Source organism: Pongo pygmaeus, chromosome 7, assembly GCF_028885625.2.
Source record: "Pongo pygmaeus isolate AG05252 chromosome 7, NHGRI_mPonPyg2-v2.0_pri, whole genome shotgun sequence".
NCBI classification, from domain to species: Eukaryota; Metazoa; Chordata; class Mammalia; order Primates; family Hominidae; genus Pongo; species Pongo pygmaeus.
Genome location: NC_072380.2, coordinates 65,541,344 through 65,560,042, shown reverse-complemented (window position 1 = coordinate 65,560,042; position 18,699 = coordinate 65,541,344). Strand labels below are relative to the sequence as shown.

At 37.2% G+C, this 18,699-nt stretch overlaps 1 protein-coding gene across 4 annotated transcripts in view; it reads left to right on the top strand.

Moving 5' to 3' along the window:
* Positions 1–18,699, top strand: part of ATP6V1H (ATPase H+ transporting V1 subunit H) — a 129,089-nt gene that overhangs the window by 13,816 nt on the left and 96,574 nt on the right. For all 4 annotated transcript variants that reach the window (XM_054498296.2, XM_054498295.2, XM_054498294.2 and 1 more), the window contains exons 4-6: positions 579–668; positions 14,211–14,324; positions 16,958–17,062. In XM_054498296.2, the coding sequence (XP_054354271.2) occupies positions 579–668; positions 14,211–14,324; positions 16,958–17,062 (309 nt within the window). The remainder of the gene's footprint in view (positions 1–578; positions 669–14,210; positions 14,325–16,957; positions 17,063–18,699) is intronic.

Below are 18,699 nucleotides of genomic sequence, written 5' to 3'. Positions count from 1 at the left end.
TCTGCTGCCTATCAGGGGGGCCTCATTGGCTGAAGGAGCCCATATACAAATTGGTCTGATTCTTACAACAGTCATGGGGAAGTTGGTAGGTAATATATTGTTGGCTCCAGTTTTTACTAAATTATGGAGCGGTTGTCATGTAGTTGATACGCTGTAGAATGGAGACTAGTCAGGGCCTTCTGATTCCAATCTCCAGTACTCTTGTTGCTCTTGTCTTCTGTTCCGTTTAAGTACAACAAATAAAATACTAAAAACCAATTGTAATTTTTGATTGCCTATATAACTTTATGCTGTCATCGGTAATCAAGAGTTATTAGTGGCTAAGTATATCTATTTAAAAATAGTAAACATTCTGAAACTTATCACTAGAAATGTTCACAAGCTGATACAAGCCATAGTAAGGTCCTCCCATACTTCATCACAATATTTATAAAAGGTATATGTTTTCTGTAAGTAAAATTTGTTAGTAGTATTTGTATCCTAATTTATGAAAGAGAGACAATATTTTACTGAAGTTCCATTGAAATGTTGTGGTTGCAAATAAAAACAATAACCTTAATTTCATTTTTTTTTTTTAGTGTGCTAAAACATTTATAAATCTGATGACTCATATCTGCAAAGAACAGACCGTTCAGTATATACTAACTATGGTGGATGATATGCTGCAGGTAGGTATATTCTTTACTTAACACATTTGGTGACTTCATTTTTTTGCATACCTCACAGTAGCAGCATTTTTGGTGAGATTTCACTTAGAACATTTGTTCTCTTCTAGAGCATAATAATATATTTTTCTCATTTATGTGGGTTGTAATTTGCTAATAGAACTAAAGACAGAGATACCCACACACAGGCTGTTTTTATTTTTCAGAATACCAAGTAATCAATATGTATATTTTTCTGAGATACCTCAGAGTTTTTTGTTGAACGTCAGCAAAGCTTGCTGTATCACCTGAGACTTTCTGGATGCTCTGTGTACTTATGGATGATACGGCTCCTTCTCATTCAATCAGTCAACACATTTCAGTGCTCATATGTTCTAGGCCAGTGCCGGGCCCTGGAGGTTCGGTGCTTTTGTTCCTTTTGGGAACAGTTTTGCTTATCATCGAAAACTTTTCCAGTTGTATATAGTTTCTGGTTTTCTGCGTTACCATCCCTGAACCCAATTATGAATAAAGGAGAGGCCTCCTTTATTCATATTTATGTATTTTACACTAGAGTATAATCTAGGCTTAGATTGTTGGTATGTAGAGCAGTTCTTATGAGATAGGCCTTCCAGCTGCTGAGTGTCTCAGGAGACTTGAAGGAAAGAGTCAGTCTGGGTGTTTAGGGAGGGTTGTTCTGTTAACTTATAAGGAAAAAAACATTTATTGATGGCCTAATTTTCACCAAGCACTGTACTATTATTGGTAATACAAAGGTTGGGCAGAATGGTGCTGTCTTCCTAGGGGTCATCATGTCCTTTATAGGGATCTAGTGATTTTATAATGTGAGGAAGGATCAATATCAGGACTGTCTGAGAATGACCTCAGTCTCTCTGAGCACTTTTTCGTGTAAAACAGTAAAGTTTAGAAAAATGTGAATGTTATGATCTGCCATGGTTATCTTGTTACTGTATGGGACTGTACCTAGAATGAGGGAGCTGTGAGTGGGCATGCGGACCGTGGTTGCTCATATCCTTAGTTACTGTCCATATGTTCATATCTATAAATTAACAGCATGACATGCTGGTAGCTCCCATTACATTTCAGCGCAGCACCACAGGGTTCTTTGTCTCTCCTTTCCGTGTGTGTACCTCTTCTGTAACAGTGAGGTTGTGAGTTCCTCTTATCCTCAGTGTGTTTACTTGTTTATTCTACCCTAAAATACACAGAAAATAGTTTCAGAGTTGTGGACCCATACAACTCAATAATTGAGGAAAGCAGTGTGGTGATTCTTCAAAGAGCTAAAAACAGAACTACCATTTGACCCAGCAATCCCATTGTTGGGTGATACTCAAAGGAATAGAAATCGTCCTGCTGTAAAGACTGCATGCACGTGTTTGTTTGTTGCAGTGCCATTCACATTAGCAAAGACATGGAATCAATCTAAATGCCCATCAATGGCAGATTGGATAAAGAAAACGTAGATATACTCCATGGAATACTATACAGCCATAAAACAGAATGAGGAACATGGATGGAGCTGGAGGTCTTTATCCTTAGTAAACTAATACAGGAACTGAAAACCAAATACCACATGTTCTAAATTATAAGTGGGAGCTAAATGATGAGAACACATGGACACAAAGAGGGGAACTGCAGACGCTGGGGTCTACTCGAGGGTGGAGGGTGAGGGGAGATAGAGGATCAGAAAAAAATAACTATTGGGTACTAGGCTTAGTACCTGGATTATGAAATAATCTGTACAACATACCCCCTTGACATAAGTTTACCAATATAACACACCGGCACATGTAGCCCTGAACCTAAAATAAGAGTTGAAAAAAACACATACAGACAAAAATCAAGTCTTTTACCTAGAGTTCAGTATTTGTTTGCAGTTTTTTGTTTTAAACTCAGGGTATATAGTCAGAATACTGTGTTCAAGTTTCAGAGTGATTATTTTTCATGAAATACTGTAAGAGTCATTTGTTTCTGTTGTATTCTATTTTAGTTTTTTCCTCATCCTTGTGCATTTCATTATTATTATTTTATTTTATTTATTTTTTTGAGGCAGGATCTTGCTCTGTTACCCATGCTGGAGTGTAGTGGCGTGATCTCGGCTCACTGCAACCTCTGCCCCCTGGGTTCAAGTGATTCTCCTGCCTCAGCCTCCCGAGAAGCTGGGATTACAGGTGCCTGTCACCACGCCTAGATAATTTTTGTGTTTTTAGTAGAGACGAGGTTTCACCATGTTGGCCAGGCTGGTCTCAAAATTCCTGACCTTAGGTGATCTGCCCACCTCGGCCTCCCAAAGTGCTGGGATTACAGGCGTGAGCCACCATGCCAAGCCTGCATTTTATTTTTGAGTATGGAAAACATTAACATGTTTCCAAAAGTCAAAACTATGCAGAAAGGTATACTCAGAGAAATGTCACTAATCCTAGCCCATTCCCACCTCCCTGTCTCGTAGGTGACCAATATCATAGTTTTTTTTTTTTTTTTTTTTTTTGAGACAGAATTCCATTCTGTCGCCCAGGCTGGAGTGCAGTGGTGCAACCCCTGCTCACCGCAACTTCTGCCTCCTGGGTTCAAGCAATTCTTCTGCCTCTGCCTCCGGAGTAACTGGGATACAGGCACCCGGCACCATGCCTGGCTAATTTTTGTATTTTTTTTTTTTTAGTAGAGACGGGGTTTTACCATGTTGGCCAAGGTGGTCTTGAACTCCTGACCTTAAGTGACCTGCCTGCCTCGGCCTCCCAAAGTGCTGGGATTACAAGTGTGAGCCACTGCGCTCAGCCCAATATCACTGGTTTTTAATTTTTTTTTCTGTGAAGATAGGCAGACACGTATTTTTTTATTTCCCCCTCTAATTTCTATAAAACACTTATTAGATATAGTCTCTTATTTTTTGCTTGTTTCACTTAACAGAATATGCCAGAAATCATTACGTGTCAGTTCATAGAGATCTCATCTCCCTGTTCTGTTTTTGACAGCTACATGGTACCCCATTAGTGGATGTACCATAGTTTACTCAGCCTCTGATGTAATGATGGACATTGTGGTTGGTTCCAAATTTTAGAATTAGAAATCATGAAGCAAAGAATAACCTTGTGCAAATATATTTTTGTGTTGTTGGGTGTATATTTCATGGTAAATTCTTAGAAATGGGATTGCTGGGTAAGAAGGAACTCCGTATGTAGTTTTTTTGTTGAGATATTGCCAGACGTCCCATTTTGCATTCTTATCAGCAGGGTGTGAGTGCCTGGTTCCCTGTAACCTTCTCAACAGAGGGTATTGTCAAGCTGTTACATTTTTGCCAATCAGAATGGTGTCCGAGGTTGAACATCTTTAGATGACCTTAAAGGTTGCTTTTACGTTTTTTTCCCTGAATTATTTGCTCATGTCTTTGCCCATTTATTTTATTTTATTTTATTTTATTTTTATTTTATTTTATTATTATTATACTTTAAGTTTTAGGGTACATGTGCACAATGTGCAGGTGTGTTACATATGTATACATGTGCCATGCTGGTGTGCTGCACCCATTAACTCATCATTTAGCATTAGGTATATCTCCTAAAGCTATCCCTCCCCCCCCCACCCCACAACAGTCCCCAGAGTGTGAGGTTCCCCTTCCTGTGTCCATGTGTTCTCATTGTTCAGTTCCCACCTATGAGTGAGAACATGCGGTGTTTGGTTTTTTGTTCTTGCGATAGTTTACTGAGAATGATGATTTCCAATTTCATCCATGTCCCTACAAAGGACATGAACTCATCATTTTTTATGGCTGCATAGTATTCCATGGTGTATATGTGCCACATTTTCTTAATCCAGTCTATCGTTGTTGGACATTTGGGTTGGTTCCAAGTCTTTGCTATTGTGAATAGTGCCGCAATAAACATACGTGTGCATGTGTCTTTACAGCAGCATGATTTATAGTCCTTTGGGTATATACCCAGTAATGGGAAGGCTGGGTCAAATGGTATTTCTAGTTCTAGATCCCTGAGGAATCACCACACTGACTTCCACAATGGTTGAACTAGTTTACAGTCCCACCAACAGTGTAAAAGTGTTACTGTTTCTCCACATCCTCTCCAGCACCTGTTGTTTCCTGACTTTTTAATGATTGCCATTCTAACTGATGTGAGATGATATCTCATTGTGGTTTTGACTTGCATTTCTCTGATGGCCAGTGATGGTGAGCATTTTTTCATGTGTTTTTTGGCTGCATAAATGTCTTCTTTTCAGAAGTGTCTGTTCATATCCTTTGCCCCCTTTTTGATGGGGTTGTTTGTTTTTTTCCTGTAAATTTGTTTGAGTTCATTGTAGATTCTGGATATTAGCCCTTTGTCAGATGAGTAGGTTGTGAAAATTTTCTCCCATTTTGTAGGTTGCCTGTTCACTCTGATGGTAGTTTCTTTTGCTGTGTAGAAGCTCTTTAGTTTAATGAGATCCCATTTGTCAATTTTGGCTTTTGTTGCCATTGCTTTTGGTGTTTTAGACATGAAGTCCTTGCCCATGCCTATGTCCTGAATGGTAATGCCTAGGTTTTCTTCTAGGGTTTTTATGGTTTTAGGTCTAACGTTTAAGTCTTTAATCCATCTTGAATTAATTTTTGTATAAGGTGTAAGGAAGGGATCCAGTTTCAGCTTTCTACATATGGCTAGCCAGTTTTCCCAGCACCATTTATTAAATAGGGAATCCTTTCCCCATTTCTTGTTTTTCTTAGGTTTGTCAAAGATCAGATAGTTGTAGATATGCGGCATTATTTCTGAGGGCTCTGGTCTGTTCCATTGATCTAGATCTCTGTTTTTTACCAGTACCATGCTGTTTTGGTTACTGTAGCAAACCGAATCCAGCAGCACATCAAAAAGCTTATCCACCATGATCAAGTGGGCTTCATCCCTGGGATGCAAGGCTGGTTCAGTATACGCAAATCAATAAATGTAATCCAGCATATAAACAGAACCAAAGACAAAAACCACATGATTATCTCAATAGATGCAGAAAAGGCCTTTGACAAAATTCAACAACCCTTCATGCTAAAAACTCTCAATAAATTAGGTATTGATGGGACGTATCTCAAAATAATAAGAGCTATCTTATGACAAACCCACAGCCAATATCATACTGAATGGGCAAAAACTGGATGCCCATTTTATTTTTAAGAGTTCTTTATATATTAGGCATATATCTGAACAGAGTGCAAATATTTTCTCCCAGTTTGTTATTTACCTTTTTGTCTTAGCTTATAACATTTTTCACAGGGTAAAACAATTCATTTTTATTTTTTATGTAGTCTATCAAAAAAAATTTTTTTAATCTAGATTTTGAGTAATAGAAAGCTTTTCCTTATACCCAAGTTTACAGTGGAATTCACCAAGGTTTTTTTCTAGTGCTTGTATAGTTTCATCTTTAGTTAGACATTTGGCCTGCTTAGAGTTGGTTCTTGTCTATAGTGTAAGGTATGTGTCTAATTTTATGTTTTCCAAATGGCCATTCAGTTGTCCTAGCACCATTTATTAAAATGTCAGTCTTTGCCATAGTGGTTGGAGATGCTGCCTTTAACATCAAACCTCCCTATATAACTAGGTTTATTTCTGAGCCTTTTATACTTTGCTTCTGGAATGCCTGTGCATTCTGTTCCAGCACCACCCAGTTTAATGATAGTGGATCTTATGGCTAGTTCTCTTCGCAGTTTTTTTTTTCCCCCAGTATTTACCTAGGTATTCTTGAATGTTGTTTTTTTTGTATGAAATGGAATGTCAGCTTATTTGATCTATGAAAAAGTTTGTTGGCATTTTTACTAAGTTGTGTTAAATCTGTAAGTTACTATTTAAAAAAAAAATCAAAACAAGGCCTGGCACTGGCTCATGCCTGTAATCCTATCACCTTGGGAGGCTGAGGTGGGAGGATCGCTTGAAGCCAGGAGTTTGAAACCAGCCTGGGCAACATAGTGAGACCCTGTCTCTATTTAAAAGCTAATAATAAATTTATAAGTTAACTTAGGGAGAAATGACGTTACTGAATTTTTCTGTCCAAGGACAAGGTACATCTTTCCATTTGTTAGGTGTGTCTGTGTCTTCAGGAGTGTTGTAATTTTCACATAATGGTTTTGCAACATTTCTTGTTAAGTTTATACCTTAGTATTTTATCTTAATTATACTGTTAAAAACAGCATTTCTCTTCCATTTTATCTCTGAACTTTTGTTTGTTAATGTATATGAAAGTCATTGATCTCTGTATATTTTCTGTTTTGGTACCTTAGTGAATTCTTTTATTGGAATTAATTTTGTGATTGAATTTTTCTCTAATTTATAAAGTTTGTAAATTATAAATTTATAAAAGTTTAATTAAAAAATTTTAATTAAAATTTTATAATTTTCTGTTTTTGCAAAAACAGGTAATTTTACTTCTTTTTCAATTCTTATGGGTTATAAAACAGATAATTTTACTTTTTTAATTCTTATGGGTTATAAGAACTTGTCAATTCTTAGTTTTTGAGTGCTATTATTAAGAATAGGTGTTGAGTTTTGTCAAAGGCTATTATTTTCTGGGCATCTACACAGATAATTGAATGACTTTTTTTCCCCTCTCCTTAGATATACCAATATAGTGAATTATAGTAATGGATTTTATAATACTGAAGCAAACCTTGCATTCGAGGTTAAATCCCACTTGGTCATGTGTCGTATTTTCTTGATATGATATTGAATTCTCTTTTCTGTTATTTGGGATTTTTGCCTCAGTGTTCATATGTGTAATTGGTTTACAATTTTATTTTATTTTTTGTTTTCTTCATTTGGTTTAGGTATCAGCATTATACTTGCTTGATAAAGAGGATTTGGAGGTTTTTCTTTATTTGCTATGCTTTGCAACAATTTATTTAGCATTAGGACTACAAGGGCTAAGTTTTGGTAAAATTCCCTTGTGAATACATCTGAACCTGTTGTTTTTGGTGGGGTAATTATTTGATAGCTTTCTCTCTGTCTTCTACAGAAATTGTTCGTTTGAAGCTTTCTATCTCAAATGGTGATAATTTTGGTAATCTGTATTTTCTTGGGAAATTATTGTATTGAAGCTTTTACATTTATTTTCATAGAAGACTAATCTTATTAAATCTTATGCTTCAAGTTTTTTTCTCTATTTGCGTATTATGTCCCCCATGTCATTTCTTACTTTATTTGTGCTTTCTGCTTTTTTTTTTCTTGATTAACTAGTGTTTCTCCCCCATTTTGTTATTTTTTTTCAGAGTCAGGATTTTCATATTAATTGATCTATAGTTTTTCTGTTCTCTACCTTAATCTCTGCTTTTGCCTTTATTATATTCTTCCTTTACTCTTTTTTGTTGTTTACTTTGTTCTTTTTCTAGCATTTTGAACTGGGAATTTTAATTTATTTCCATTCTTTTATTAACAAGAAATAAATATTGGCCAGGCATGGTGGCTCACGCCTGTAATCCCAGCACTTTGGGAGTCTGAGGCGGGTGGTTCATGAGGTCAAGAGTTTGAGACCAGCCTGGCCAACATGGTGAAAGCCCATCTCAACTGAAAATAAAAAATTAGCCGGGTGTGGTGGTGCACGCCTATAATCCCAGCTACTGGGAGGCTGAGGCAGGAGAATCACTTGAACCTGAGAGGTGGAGGTTGCAGTGAGCTGAGATTGTGCCATTGCACTGTAGCCTGGGCAGAAAGAGTGAAACTATCCCCCCCCACACACAAAAAATTAAGTATTTAAATATATGCATTTTCCTTTGATTACTGCTTAAAGTATATCCCTTTAGCTCTGATATGTAGTGATTTAGGTTTTTCTTAATTCAGTTTCTGTGTTCCCTTTCACAGAGGGTTGTTTAATATTTATATTTTAATTTTCAGGCAGAAATGCTTAAAACATTTTGTTATAGATTTCAAACTTTATCATGTTTTAAAACCATTTCTACTTTATGGAATTTACTGATACTTTTTTATTAGTATATGATCAATTTTATAAATATACCAGCTGTACTTGAGAAGATGTATTCTTTCTTAAGGGGTATAAGTTGGATTTATATTTATCAGAGCTACTTTATTGATTATGTTATTATTTAGGATACAGGTTTTCTATACCTTTACTTTTTGTCTACTTTTTTCTTGGTCTGCTTTTTTTTGTACTAAGAGTGGTATGTTAAACGTCTCCCCCTTATAAATGCATTTTTTACTATTCTAATATCTTGTAGTTTTCACTTTATAAAGGTGGATGCTGTATTTGGTGCATATATACACATTAGTGTTATATCTACAGTGAATTGTGGCATTTATCGTTAAAAGTGTCCCTTTTATCATACTTAATACATTTTGGCTTAAACTATACTTTAATACTGGTATAGCAACTCATGGCTTCTTGTTTCTACTCGTCTGCATATCTTTGCCTGTCCCTTTTTTAGGTGAATCATTTTGCTTTAGGTAAGTCTTTTGTATACAGTATAGATTTGGGTCTTGTTTGTGAGTTGAAACCCCTTTTTCTTTTAATAGGTGAATTAAACCATCCACATTTATGAATATTACTAAGAAATTTGATCACAGCTGTCATACTGTGTTATAATTACTGTGTGCATTACTATTTTATTCTTCATTATGTGTTTTGTTTGCATTTTTATTAAACTTTTTTGGTATTTAGGAAGTTTTCTGTCTGTTCTGTTGGCTATCTTTGTATTTATATCCCTTTAATGCTGTTAATCCCCTGTTTTATTCATTTATAATTTCATTTGTCATTTTTAATGGTATTTTTTGATTTGCAACAATCAATGAACTTATTCTACTTTTCCTCTCTTCTCATTTTTTAGTGGCTATTTTTTACTTTGTCAGAACATATAACATTTATATATTATTATTCTACACTTGTTGCCTACCTTTGTTTTGTTATATTAAATTTTCACCACTGGTTCTTTTGCCAAAGTTTTCCCAGGTATCTCTTGATTAGATGAAGCTTATCTGCTAGTAGGTTCCTCAGGAATGTCTTATGTGTACAGTAGTCTCTAAATTTTTGCATTAAAATTTTTTCCTGTAATCTTCAAACTTGAAGAGCAGCTTGGCTGATGTAGGATCTCTGATTCACAGTTCTTTGACTTTTGAGTCTGTTCTCTGTTGAACATCTTATAATTTAGTTTTACTTTTTGAGACCATTTTGCTCTTTTCTTTCATTTCTTTGCTGAATTCAATCAGCTATTTTTAAATTTTCCTTTATTAGGGGCAGATTTCTCAGTTTTGGTTTTGAATTTCTGATTCAAGGTGGTATTTTATTTTTCCAGATGTTTGAGGATATTTAATTCAGTTTGCATTGTTACGTTACAGTTTTGTTTTGCAATTGTTTTCTTGGGAGAGGAATTTCATCACCTGAGATATTTTGATTTGCATCTTTTGGTTTCTTTTTATGGTAGTTTTGTATCTGTGTGGGGTTCTTTCATCTATTCATATCATGGATTTGGGTGGTTTATAATACTCCTCACTCAAGAGTACCGTTTTTTTTTTCTTCTTTTTTTCTTTGATACATGGTCTCACTTTGTTGCCTAGGCTAGAGTTCAGTGGTACGATCTCAGCTCATTGCAACCTCCACCTCCCAAGTTCAAGTGATTCTCATGCCTCAGCCTCCAGAGTAGTAGCTGGGATTACAGGAGTGTGCCACTGTGCCCAGCTAATTTTTGTATTTTTAGTAGAGATGGGATTTCGCCATGTTGCCCAGGCTGGTCTTGAAATACTGGCCTCAAGAAATCTGCCTGCCTTGGCTCCCAGAATTCTGGGATTCAGGTGTGAGCCATCGCACCCGGACTCTCTCTCTCTTTTTTTTTTTGAGATGGAGTCTCGCTCCATTGCCCAGGCTGGAGTGTAGTGGCATGATCTCCGCCCACTGCAACCTCCACCTCCCAGGTTCAAATGAGTCTCCTGCCTCAGCCTCCTGAGTAGCTGGGACTACAGGCATGCGCCACCATGCCCAGCTAATTTTGTTGTATTTTTAGTAGAGATGGAGTTTCACCATGTTGGTCAGGGTGGTCTCAAACTCATGACCTCAAATGATCCACCTGTCTCGGCCTCCCAAAATGCTGGAATTACAGGCGTGAGCTACTGCACCTGGCCTCTCTCTGTTTTTTTTTTTCTGGTGAGATGCAGTTTGTTTGTTTTCTCTTTCTCTCCCCTTCCTTCCTTTCTTTTCTTTTTTCTTTCTTTTTCTTTTCTTTTTTTTTTTTTGAGACAGAGTTTTGCTCTTGTCATCCAGGCTGGAGTGCAGTGGTATGATCTCAGCTTACTGCAACCTCTGCCTCCTAGGCTCAAGCAATCCTCCTGCCTCAGCCTCCTGAGTAGTGGGATTACAAGCATGTGCTACCACGCCTGGCTAATTTTTGTATTTTTAGTAGAGACAGGGTTTCATCACATTGGCCAAGTTGGTCTAGAACTCCTGACCTCAGGTGATCCACCCGCCTTGGCCTCCCAAAGTTGTGGGATTACAGGTGTGAGCCACTGCACCCGGCCTCTTTTGTTTTCTTTTCTCTTTTTTTTTTGAGACAAAATCTCACTCTGTCACCCAGGTTGGAGTGCAATGGCGCCATTATAGCTCACTGTAACCTCGAACTCTTGGGCTCAAACGATCCTTGCACCTCAGCATCTTGAGTAGCTGGAACTACAGGCGCTTACCACCACACCTTGCTAATTAAAAAAATTTTTTAGTTGTAGAGATAAGGGTCTCATTATATGCCAAGGCTGGCAGTTTCTTTAATAGATGACTTTCTTTTGGTGGGGGGCAGATTGTATGCCCTTGGATTTTTTTTTTTGGTCTCATTTTGTCTTGCAGAACCCTAAAGTTTCCTCTTTTGTTTCTTTTTCTTTTTGCCAGCCATTCTCCTAAAGATGCTGCTGCTGCTGCTGCTGCTTTTTTTTTTTTTAAACCTTATTATCTGTCAAAAATGATGCCTTTCCAAGACTGCTCCCTGCTCCGTGTAGCCCGTGCTCTGGTCTACCAGTAGTCTTTTTCAGTTTCTTCATAGTTAGAGTTTATTTTATTTTATGGTGGTGATTGTAGATCCACCTTAGAACTTCTTCCTTCCTGTGCCCATATTCTTCCTTCTACATACATTTTTCAGACGCACCTTATCATCCACAAAAGCTTGTGGTGGAGTATGAGAGATAGCTTTTGCTGGGATTTGGTGTTTCTTTTATTATGGTTAATTACAAATGTGTATTCTCTGTCTTGTTATCCTGAGGGCATGGGTTTTGTGTAGTTTTTATTTGATCTTTTTGTTGACCTTTATTTATGAAGGATCAGTGGAGAGATTCAGATTTAGGTAGCTGGTATTATTCTCATCCACCAATTCAATGTATGTATGTATGTGTGTGTATATATATATATATATATATACACACACACACACTTCGTATACAAAGCACATATATATACTATGTATGTACAAATGTATATATGTATACACACACTATATACATACTATATATATACAAAGTATATATATACTTTGTATGTATGTATATACAATGTGTATGTGTGTATATTTTATATATATATATATGCTTTTTTTTTTTTGAGATTGAGTCTTGCTCTCTCACTAAGGCTGGAGTGCAGTGGCGCGATCTCAGCTCACTATAACCTCCACCCACCAGGTTCAAGTGATTCTCCTGCCTCAGCTTCCTAAGTAGCTGAGACTACAGGCACATGCCACCACTCCCGGCTAATTTTTGCATTTTCAGTAGAGATGGGGTTTCACCATGTTGGCCAGGCTGGTCTCGAACTCCTGACCTCAAGTGATCTCCTTGTCTCAGCCTCCTAAAGTGCTGGGACTACAGGCGTGAGCCACTGTGCCTGGCCAAATGTATGTATTTTTATTTTTTTAATTTTATTTTTGTTTTCTTGAGACAGGGTCTTGCTCTGTCACACAGGCTAAAGTGCAGTAGTGTGATCACAGCTCACTGCAGCCTCGAACTCCTGGGCTCAAGTGATCCTCCCACCTCAGTCTCCTGAGCAGCTGGGACCATAGGCATGTGCCGCCACACCTGGCTAATTTTTTATTTTTTTGTAGAGATGGGGTATCACTATGTTACCCATGCTGGTCTTGAACTCCTGGGCTCAAGCAGCCCTCCCACTTGGCCTCTCCAAGTGCTGGGATTACAGGTGTGAGGTACTGCACCTGGCCCTCATTATAGTTTAGCAATTGATTTTATTTGTAAAATTTTAGTTGCATGGAAAAGTTTATATATACCTTTATCATAATTCCTTGTGCTATTTATAATAATTTTTTTTTTCTATTTTTAATTCTATCATTTCATCCTTATCACTTCTGAACAAAATGCTTTTGGACAGAATTTCTTATGTTTCCTCACATGCTTAGTTTTTAGCACATGATTTTCAGGATTAAATTGTTTTCTTTGCATGGATATCAACAGCAGTTGCTAAGTGTACCTGACCGGAAGGATTTCTTTATCCTTATTCTCTTAAAGGTCTGTAACCTGGATACCTCTACCAATGAAGCAATGATGGCTCATCTGAATTTTGGATTCCTTGATAAAATCATTATCACAACTATTTCAATTGTTATTCTAAACAATAATGACTCGTTACCTGAGGAGACAGTAGGCTATTCCTCGATGGGTAATTATTAGTGTAGATCAATATTAACCAAAAAACCCCACTATATTTAAAAATAATTAAATGTTAATCTGAAAATAGGAATTTTTTGTTTATGTGGTTATTTGTGCTTTTAAAAAATATTATGACCCACAAATCACCACTAAAGAACTTACATAACAAATACCACCTGTTCCCGAGTAACCTATGGAAATAAAATAAATAAATTAATTAATAAAAGTTTAATCAGAAAAAGTATTACTACTGCTGATATGGTGGTATAGTAAAAAAATTTTTAAAAAAGTGTTGCTATTTAACAACTATATTCACATAATGAACCAGAAAGTGGATCTCAGCCAGTGATAGAGAAAATTTAGATGAGAGGTGAAGTTTTAATGATTAGAACTAAGAATTTTCTCTTACTCAGATCCTATGTCCACTGGTAGTATATGCTGTTTTCTGCTGTCTTTATCCCAAGTTTTCTACCATGATATGCTAAGAAGTAACTTGAACATTTGCGATTCATTTAACTCCGTTTCCCTTGCCTATTTGTTAGTAGTTCGAGGTGCATCTAGACCTAATTTGTGCTCTTCCTGCTCCCTTTCCGATTTTGATTTCCCTCGTGTGGCAGCCAGGTGCTCACACTTGGGTATCGGTGTTGGGTGTAGACCTGTTACATTGGGAGTAGCAGGTCAGAGGTGCAGGCTGAGAAGTGTAACTTGTAGTCTTACACTTTGTGATTTAAAATAATCATAATCATTAAAGGTGATTTTTTTAGTAAAATATCTGTCCCTACTACCATCCCTACCCCCTGCCCCGTAGTAATAATGACAGACAAATCACACATACACACACACTGAAAAAAGAACACAGAGTGATGGGAGGTTGAGAAGTGGTGCACAATCATTACATTCTTTAGCAAAATGTGTTCTGACTGGTGATATCATTTCTTTTCTTTTTTAGGAAAATCATCAGCGTGTTAGCATTTTCTTTGACTATGCAAGATGTAGCAAGAACACTGCGTGGCCCTACTTTCTGCCAATGTTGAATCGCCAGGATCCCTTTACTGTTCATATGGTAAATTTTGAATTGATTGGATTCTTTTTTAAAAATTTTTTTAAAGAGGAGAGGGTCTCACTATGTTGCCCAGGCTGGTCTTGAACTTTAGGGCTCAAGCAATCCACCTGCCTTGGTCTCCCAAAGTGCTGGGATTACAGATGTGAGCCACTGCACCCAGCTGGATTTTTTTTTTTTTTTTAAATACAAAGAAGAAAGGTTTTTATTTTAAAATTTTTGTTGTATTATTATTTTAAAATGGACAGAATTGTGATTACATTCTCATTCAGGTAAGAAAGAAACCTGGGCCTTTTATGACATAGTAACCTGTCTGTTCCCATAGGAGTAACTACTATGACATTAGCTTTCCATATTGGTGTTCAGTAGAGAAAGGACATTGGGAGTTGGAAGGAGATAGGGTTGCTCTGATGCAGTTAAGGTTTTGTAGACTACAAGGAGTGCATCAAAGCCTGTGGAGAATTCTCACATATAAACAGCTCTACAGTGTTTGTAGTGGGGTTAACCACATTTTACTATATAGAAATTAAATTTTACTTTGAAGCGGCTACTGTGTTTCATTTTTAAGTAATACCTGATTGCTTTTCAATATCTTAAATACACTCTTTTTTTTGAGACAGAGTTTCACTCTGTTGCCAGACTGAAGTGCAGTTGTGTGATCTCGGCTTGCTGCAACCTCTGCCTCCCAGGTTCAAGCGATTCTCCTGCCTCAGCCTCTTGAGTAGCTGGGATTACAGGCATGCGCCACCACGCCCAGCCAATTTTTGTATTTTTAGTACAGACGGGATTTCACCATGTTGGCCAGGCTGGTCTTGAGCTCCTGACCTTGTGATCCGCCTGCCTCGGCCTCCCAGAGTGCTGGGATTACAGGTGTGAGCCACCGCCCCTGGCCTACACTCCTGTTTTAAACTTGGCTATGTTTGGAAGCCCTAGTACTGAAGAATTTTTCATGGAATCTGAAAGCAGGGTTGAGAGAATAAACCTTTGTGCAAACAAGCCTTCTCTATTTCCACTGGGGAGTGGGCTACGGGCTGGGGATGGTAGGAGCTGTTGGGGGGCATGTGGTAGCTCCACAGGCTGCTTGTTTCAGTAGATGTTTTTAAAGTTTTCAAATCAAGGGCCACTGGCAGTGAAACACTTTTGAACATGTATGTTATCTCACTCCCTCCTTCCCTCCTTCCACATGTATATGTATTCATACAGTATAGTTATATATTGTATTCATATAGTATATATGTTGTGGACATTATGAAATATCTATAAAAAGAGAAATTAAGGAGGACTGATGAAACAAACTGTATTTTAAAGAATACTTTTTAAAAAGCCAGTAATATATTTCCCTCTTTAAAATTGTAGAGGCTTGTTGTCTTCACTGTTTGGTTTAAATGTCCTCCTAATGGTATAGCAACAAAACTGACAAATATATTAAACAAATATACACTTAGGGAATGGTTCATTATTACTGTGCAGCCAAATCCATGTTAACTTCTTGGTGATTTCATTTACTTGTGGCCAATCTTTCACATTCTGAGTGGCAGAATCCCATTGGGTTACCATGTGCTGATAAAGAGCTTATGCTAGCTTATGCTCTTGTTCCTTTGTCTTGTGCATGCACTGCTGATAATATTTTCAATCCTTGGCCTCCGAACAGTAATCTTTTTAAGTCAGTTGTCTGTTTTGTGACAGTAAGATGAATTTAAACTAGATAATGTATTTACAAATTCATTTAGCTGGGCATGTGAAAACCTCAGCATGTCACAACTCAATGAGCAAGTAAAGGCGCCCCATTAGTCCCTATGTTGTAGAATTCCAAATACACCAGAACACTTAAGTGTCTGACATTCTGACCTTAGAAGTGTACCTGTCAGTCTGGTTTGCTGTATTCAAATGTAAGAACAAACATGAGTCTACCAGCACAGGAGATTATTTTGAGGTTAGCTAGTATAGCCTTTCATTCTCTACTGGGATAAATTATTGCTGAATGATTTGGAGTTTTAAGACAGTGATTTGCTCTCAGTACTGATAGAATATTTATTAAATTGATTTGTGTGTGGAGAACTAGTACTTTATATTGCCTATTTAATTTTAAAAATGGTTAGTTTTATAGCTTGAAGAAAATGGAGAAATCTTTGAGGAGAAAGGATATTTGTTTATGTTGGGATAGATGACTAATACCTAGGATGTATATTATCCTAAGAAATGGATTTTTAAGTATTAGAACTCCCAAGTGGCTTGGAATGAGTGTGGGAGAGGCTGGCAGTTTGTTGAAGAGATTGCTTGGAATTCTGGCAGATGGTTTGGTGACAGTCTGCTTCTAAGAGAGATTTTTGTGTTCTGTTTTTTGCTGTTCATATAATGAATTTCCAGTCTTACTTTTGAAACTCAAAATAATACAGGGAGTGTCAAGAAATTCCTAAGACCCAGCTAATTTGGGTTCACTTTGATGGAAATATTTAAAAATATATTTTTAATGTTTGTTTCAAAATATATTTTAAAAAATGAAATATAAACCATTTTTAGAGGGGTTGAGTGTTAAGAAATTGTGTAGCAAAATTGTTACAAATCCTTTTTTTAAGGTACATGATGTGATTTTTAGAATTAATATTGCGTTAAATGTATTTCTTATTTGTTTTCAGGCAGCAAGAATTATTGCAAAGTTAGCAGCTTGGGGAAAAGAATTGATGGAAGGCAGTGACTTAAATTACTATTTCAATTGGATAAAAACTCAGCTGAGTTCACAGGTAAAAGAAATTTTTTTAAAGTACCTTTGAAAGGAATATAACATCCATGTTCTTTTAAGCTATTTATAGTAAATATGTTAAATTACAAAAATGTTTTATTAAAATAATGCCATTTTGAACTTGACAAGTAAACCAAACTACTCTCAGATATGGTAGTGTGCTTTGCTTTTTCTTTCTTTGACTGGCTTCATTTCAATCCTTTCTGTCTTTTCTGCCACTTGGGGTTTCTTATTCATGCTTTTCAGGGGTCAGGGAGTACCTTTCTTCTAGGTGGCTGCCAAGATGATACAGGCTGGAGAATTGAAAGGACCCACACAGCTCCAAAGAGCACGTGCCTGTGAGGATTCGATAAAGGAAAAGAAACAGTACAGCAGGAGAGAGCATGCCTCGGGCCAAGAGATTTCCAGGCGCAGCTCCCTTGGCTGCCCCAGGATTGTGAACCACCAAGATTTGTGTGAGAAATCTTGGTTTTTGGAGAGCTCTCTGAAAGTTTCGAGTGAGATCTTTTATGCCCTTTTGATTACATAACCAGGCTAAGCTGTCTAACCGATTACACAAATAAACAAACTGGTCCTGGGTGCCACCAGGGGCATTTCAAACTGCAAACAGCATGTTCTAGATCATTATTAGCTAACCTGCTTGTCCTTGTCTGGCCGAGTCCCTCCCATGCTTCCAGCTGCCTCTGGGTGAGCCTGGAGCTACCTGGTCCAGCTGCGAAAGGACATTGTCCCACACAGTGGCTCGTTGTCACAGTTTCACAGTTTCAGGGTGGGATTAGTTAGGCCTAACGAACCTACTGGTCATGTTGGTTGCTTGCAGGCCTTTCTAGCTCTATGTCTTCATGGCGGAAAATAGCCTGCAGGTGTAATGGCTTGGAAAATGACAAGTTTTCTGTTTTGTCTTCATGTTTCCTCAGAACAGGGCAAAAGATAGGACAGGAATGATGGCTCTGTGGAGTGTTAGTTTCAGGCCTACAGGGATGAAGTGTAGGTATGAAGAGGTTTGGTGGGATTGATACTCAGAAGAGGAGAGAACTGAAGGTGGACAGGGGAGGAGGATTCTGGAGATGAAAAGGTAGAAGGGAATGAGATTTTGATGTGAGGGTGACCTAGAGGAGGAATGGGACCAGGAGAAACAATATTGGTAGGTTGTTAGATTACAAATAAATATCTATTTGAAATTTTTTGAAAGTTGCCATTTAGATTTCAGGTGACTTTATTATTTTAATAGATTTTAGTTTGAGGCATAAGAAAGACACCATATTTTGCTTAGATTTACTTTTTGTCTTGTTGCCTGCCTTTTTTAGGGGAGCCTAATTGCCATTTGTATTTGGATAGAGATATTTTAGAGTTTCTTGATCAAAATCTTTTTTATGTTAATAGCATCAATTTTAACTGGTTTGGGGCTTGGTTTAAAAAGTGTTTTTACAAGAGCCACCATTTTATTGAGTTTGTGAGATATTTCAAAAACAAGGTATTTAAAACATGTAAGAAACATGCTTGTGAAAGTGAGATTTAAAATTTCTAAATGTAGCATATTGGTTGGGATCAGAATGTTAGTTAAATAGGATACACCTCTCCCTTTTTTTTTTGCTTTGAAATGATCTCTCCCCTTAAATAAACTTCATTCCAGGCCTG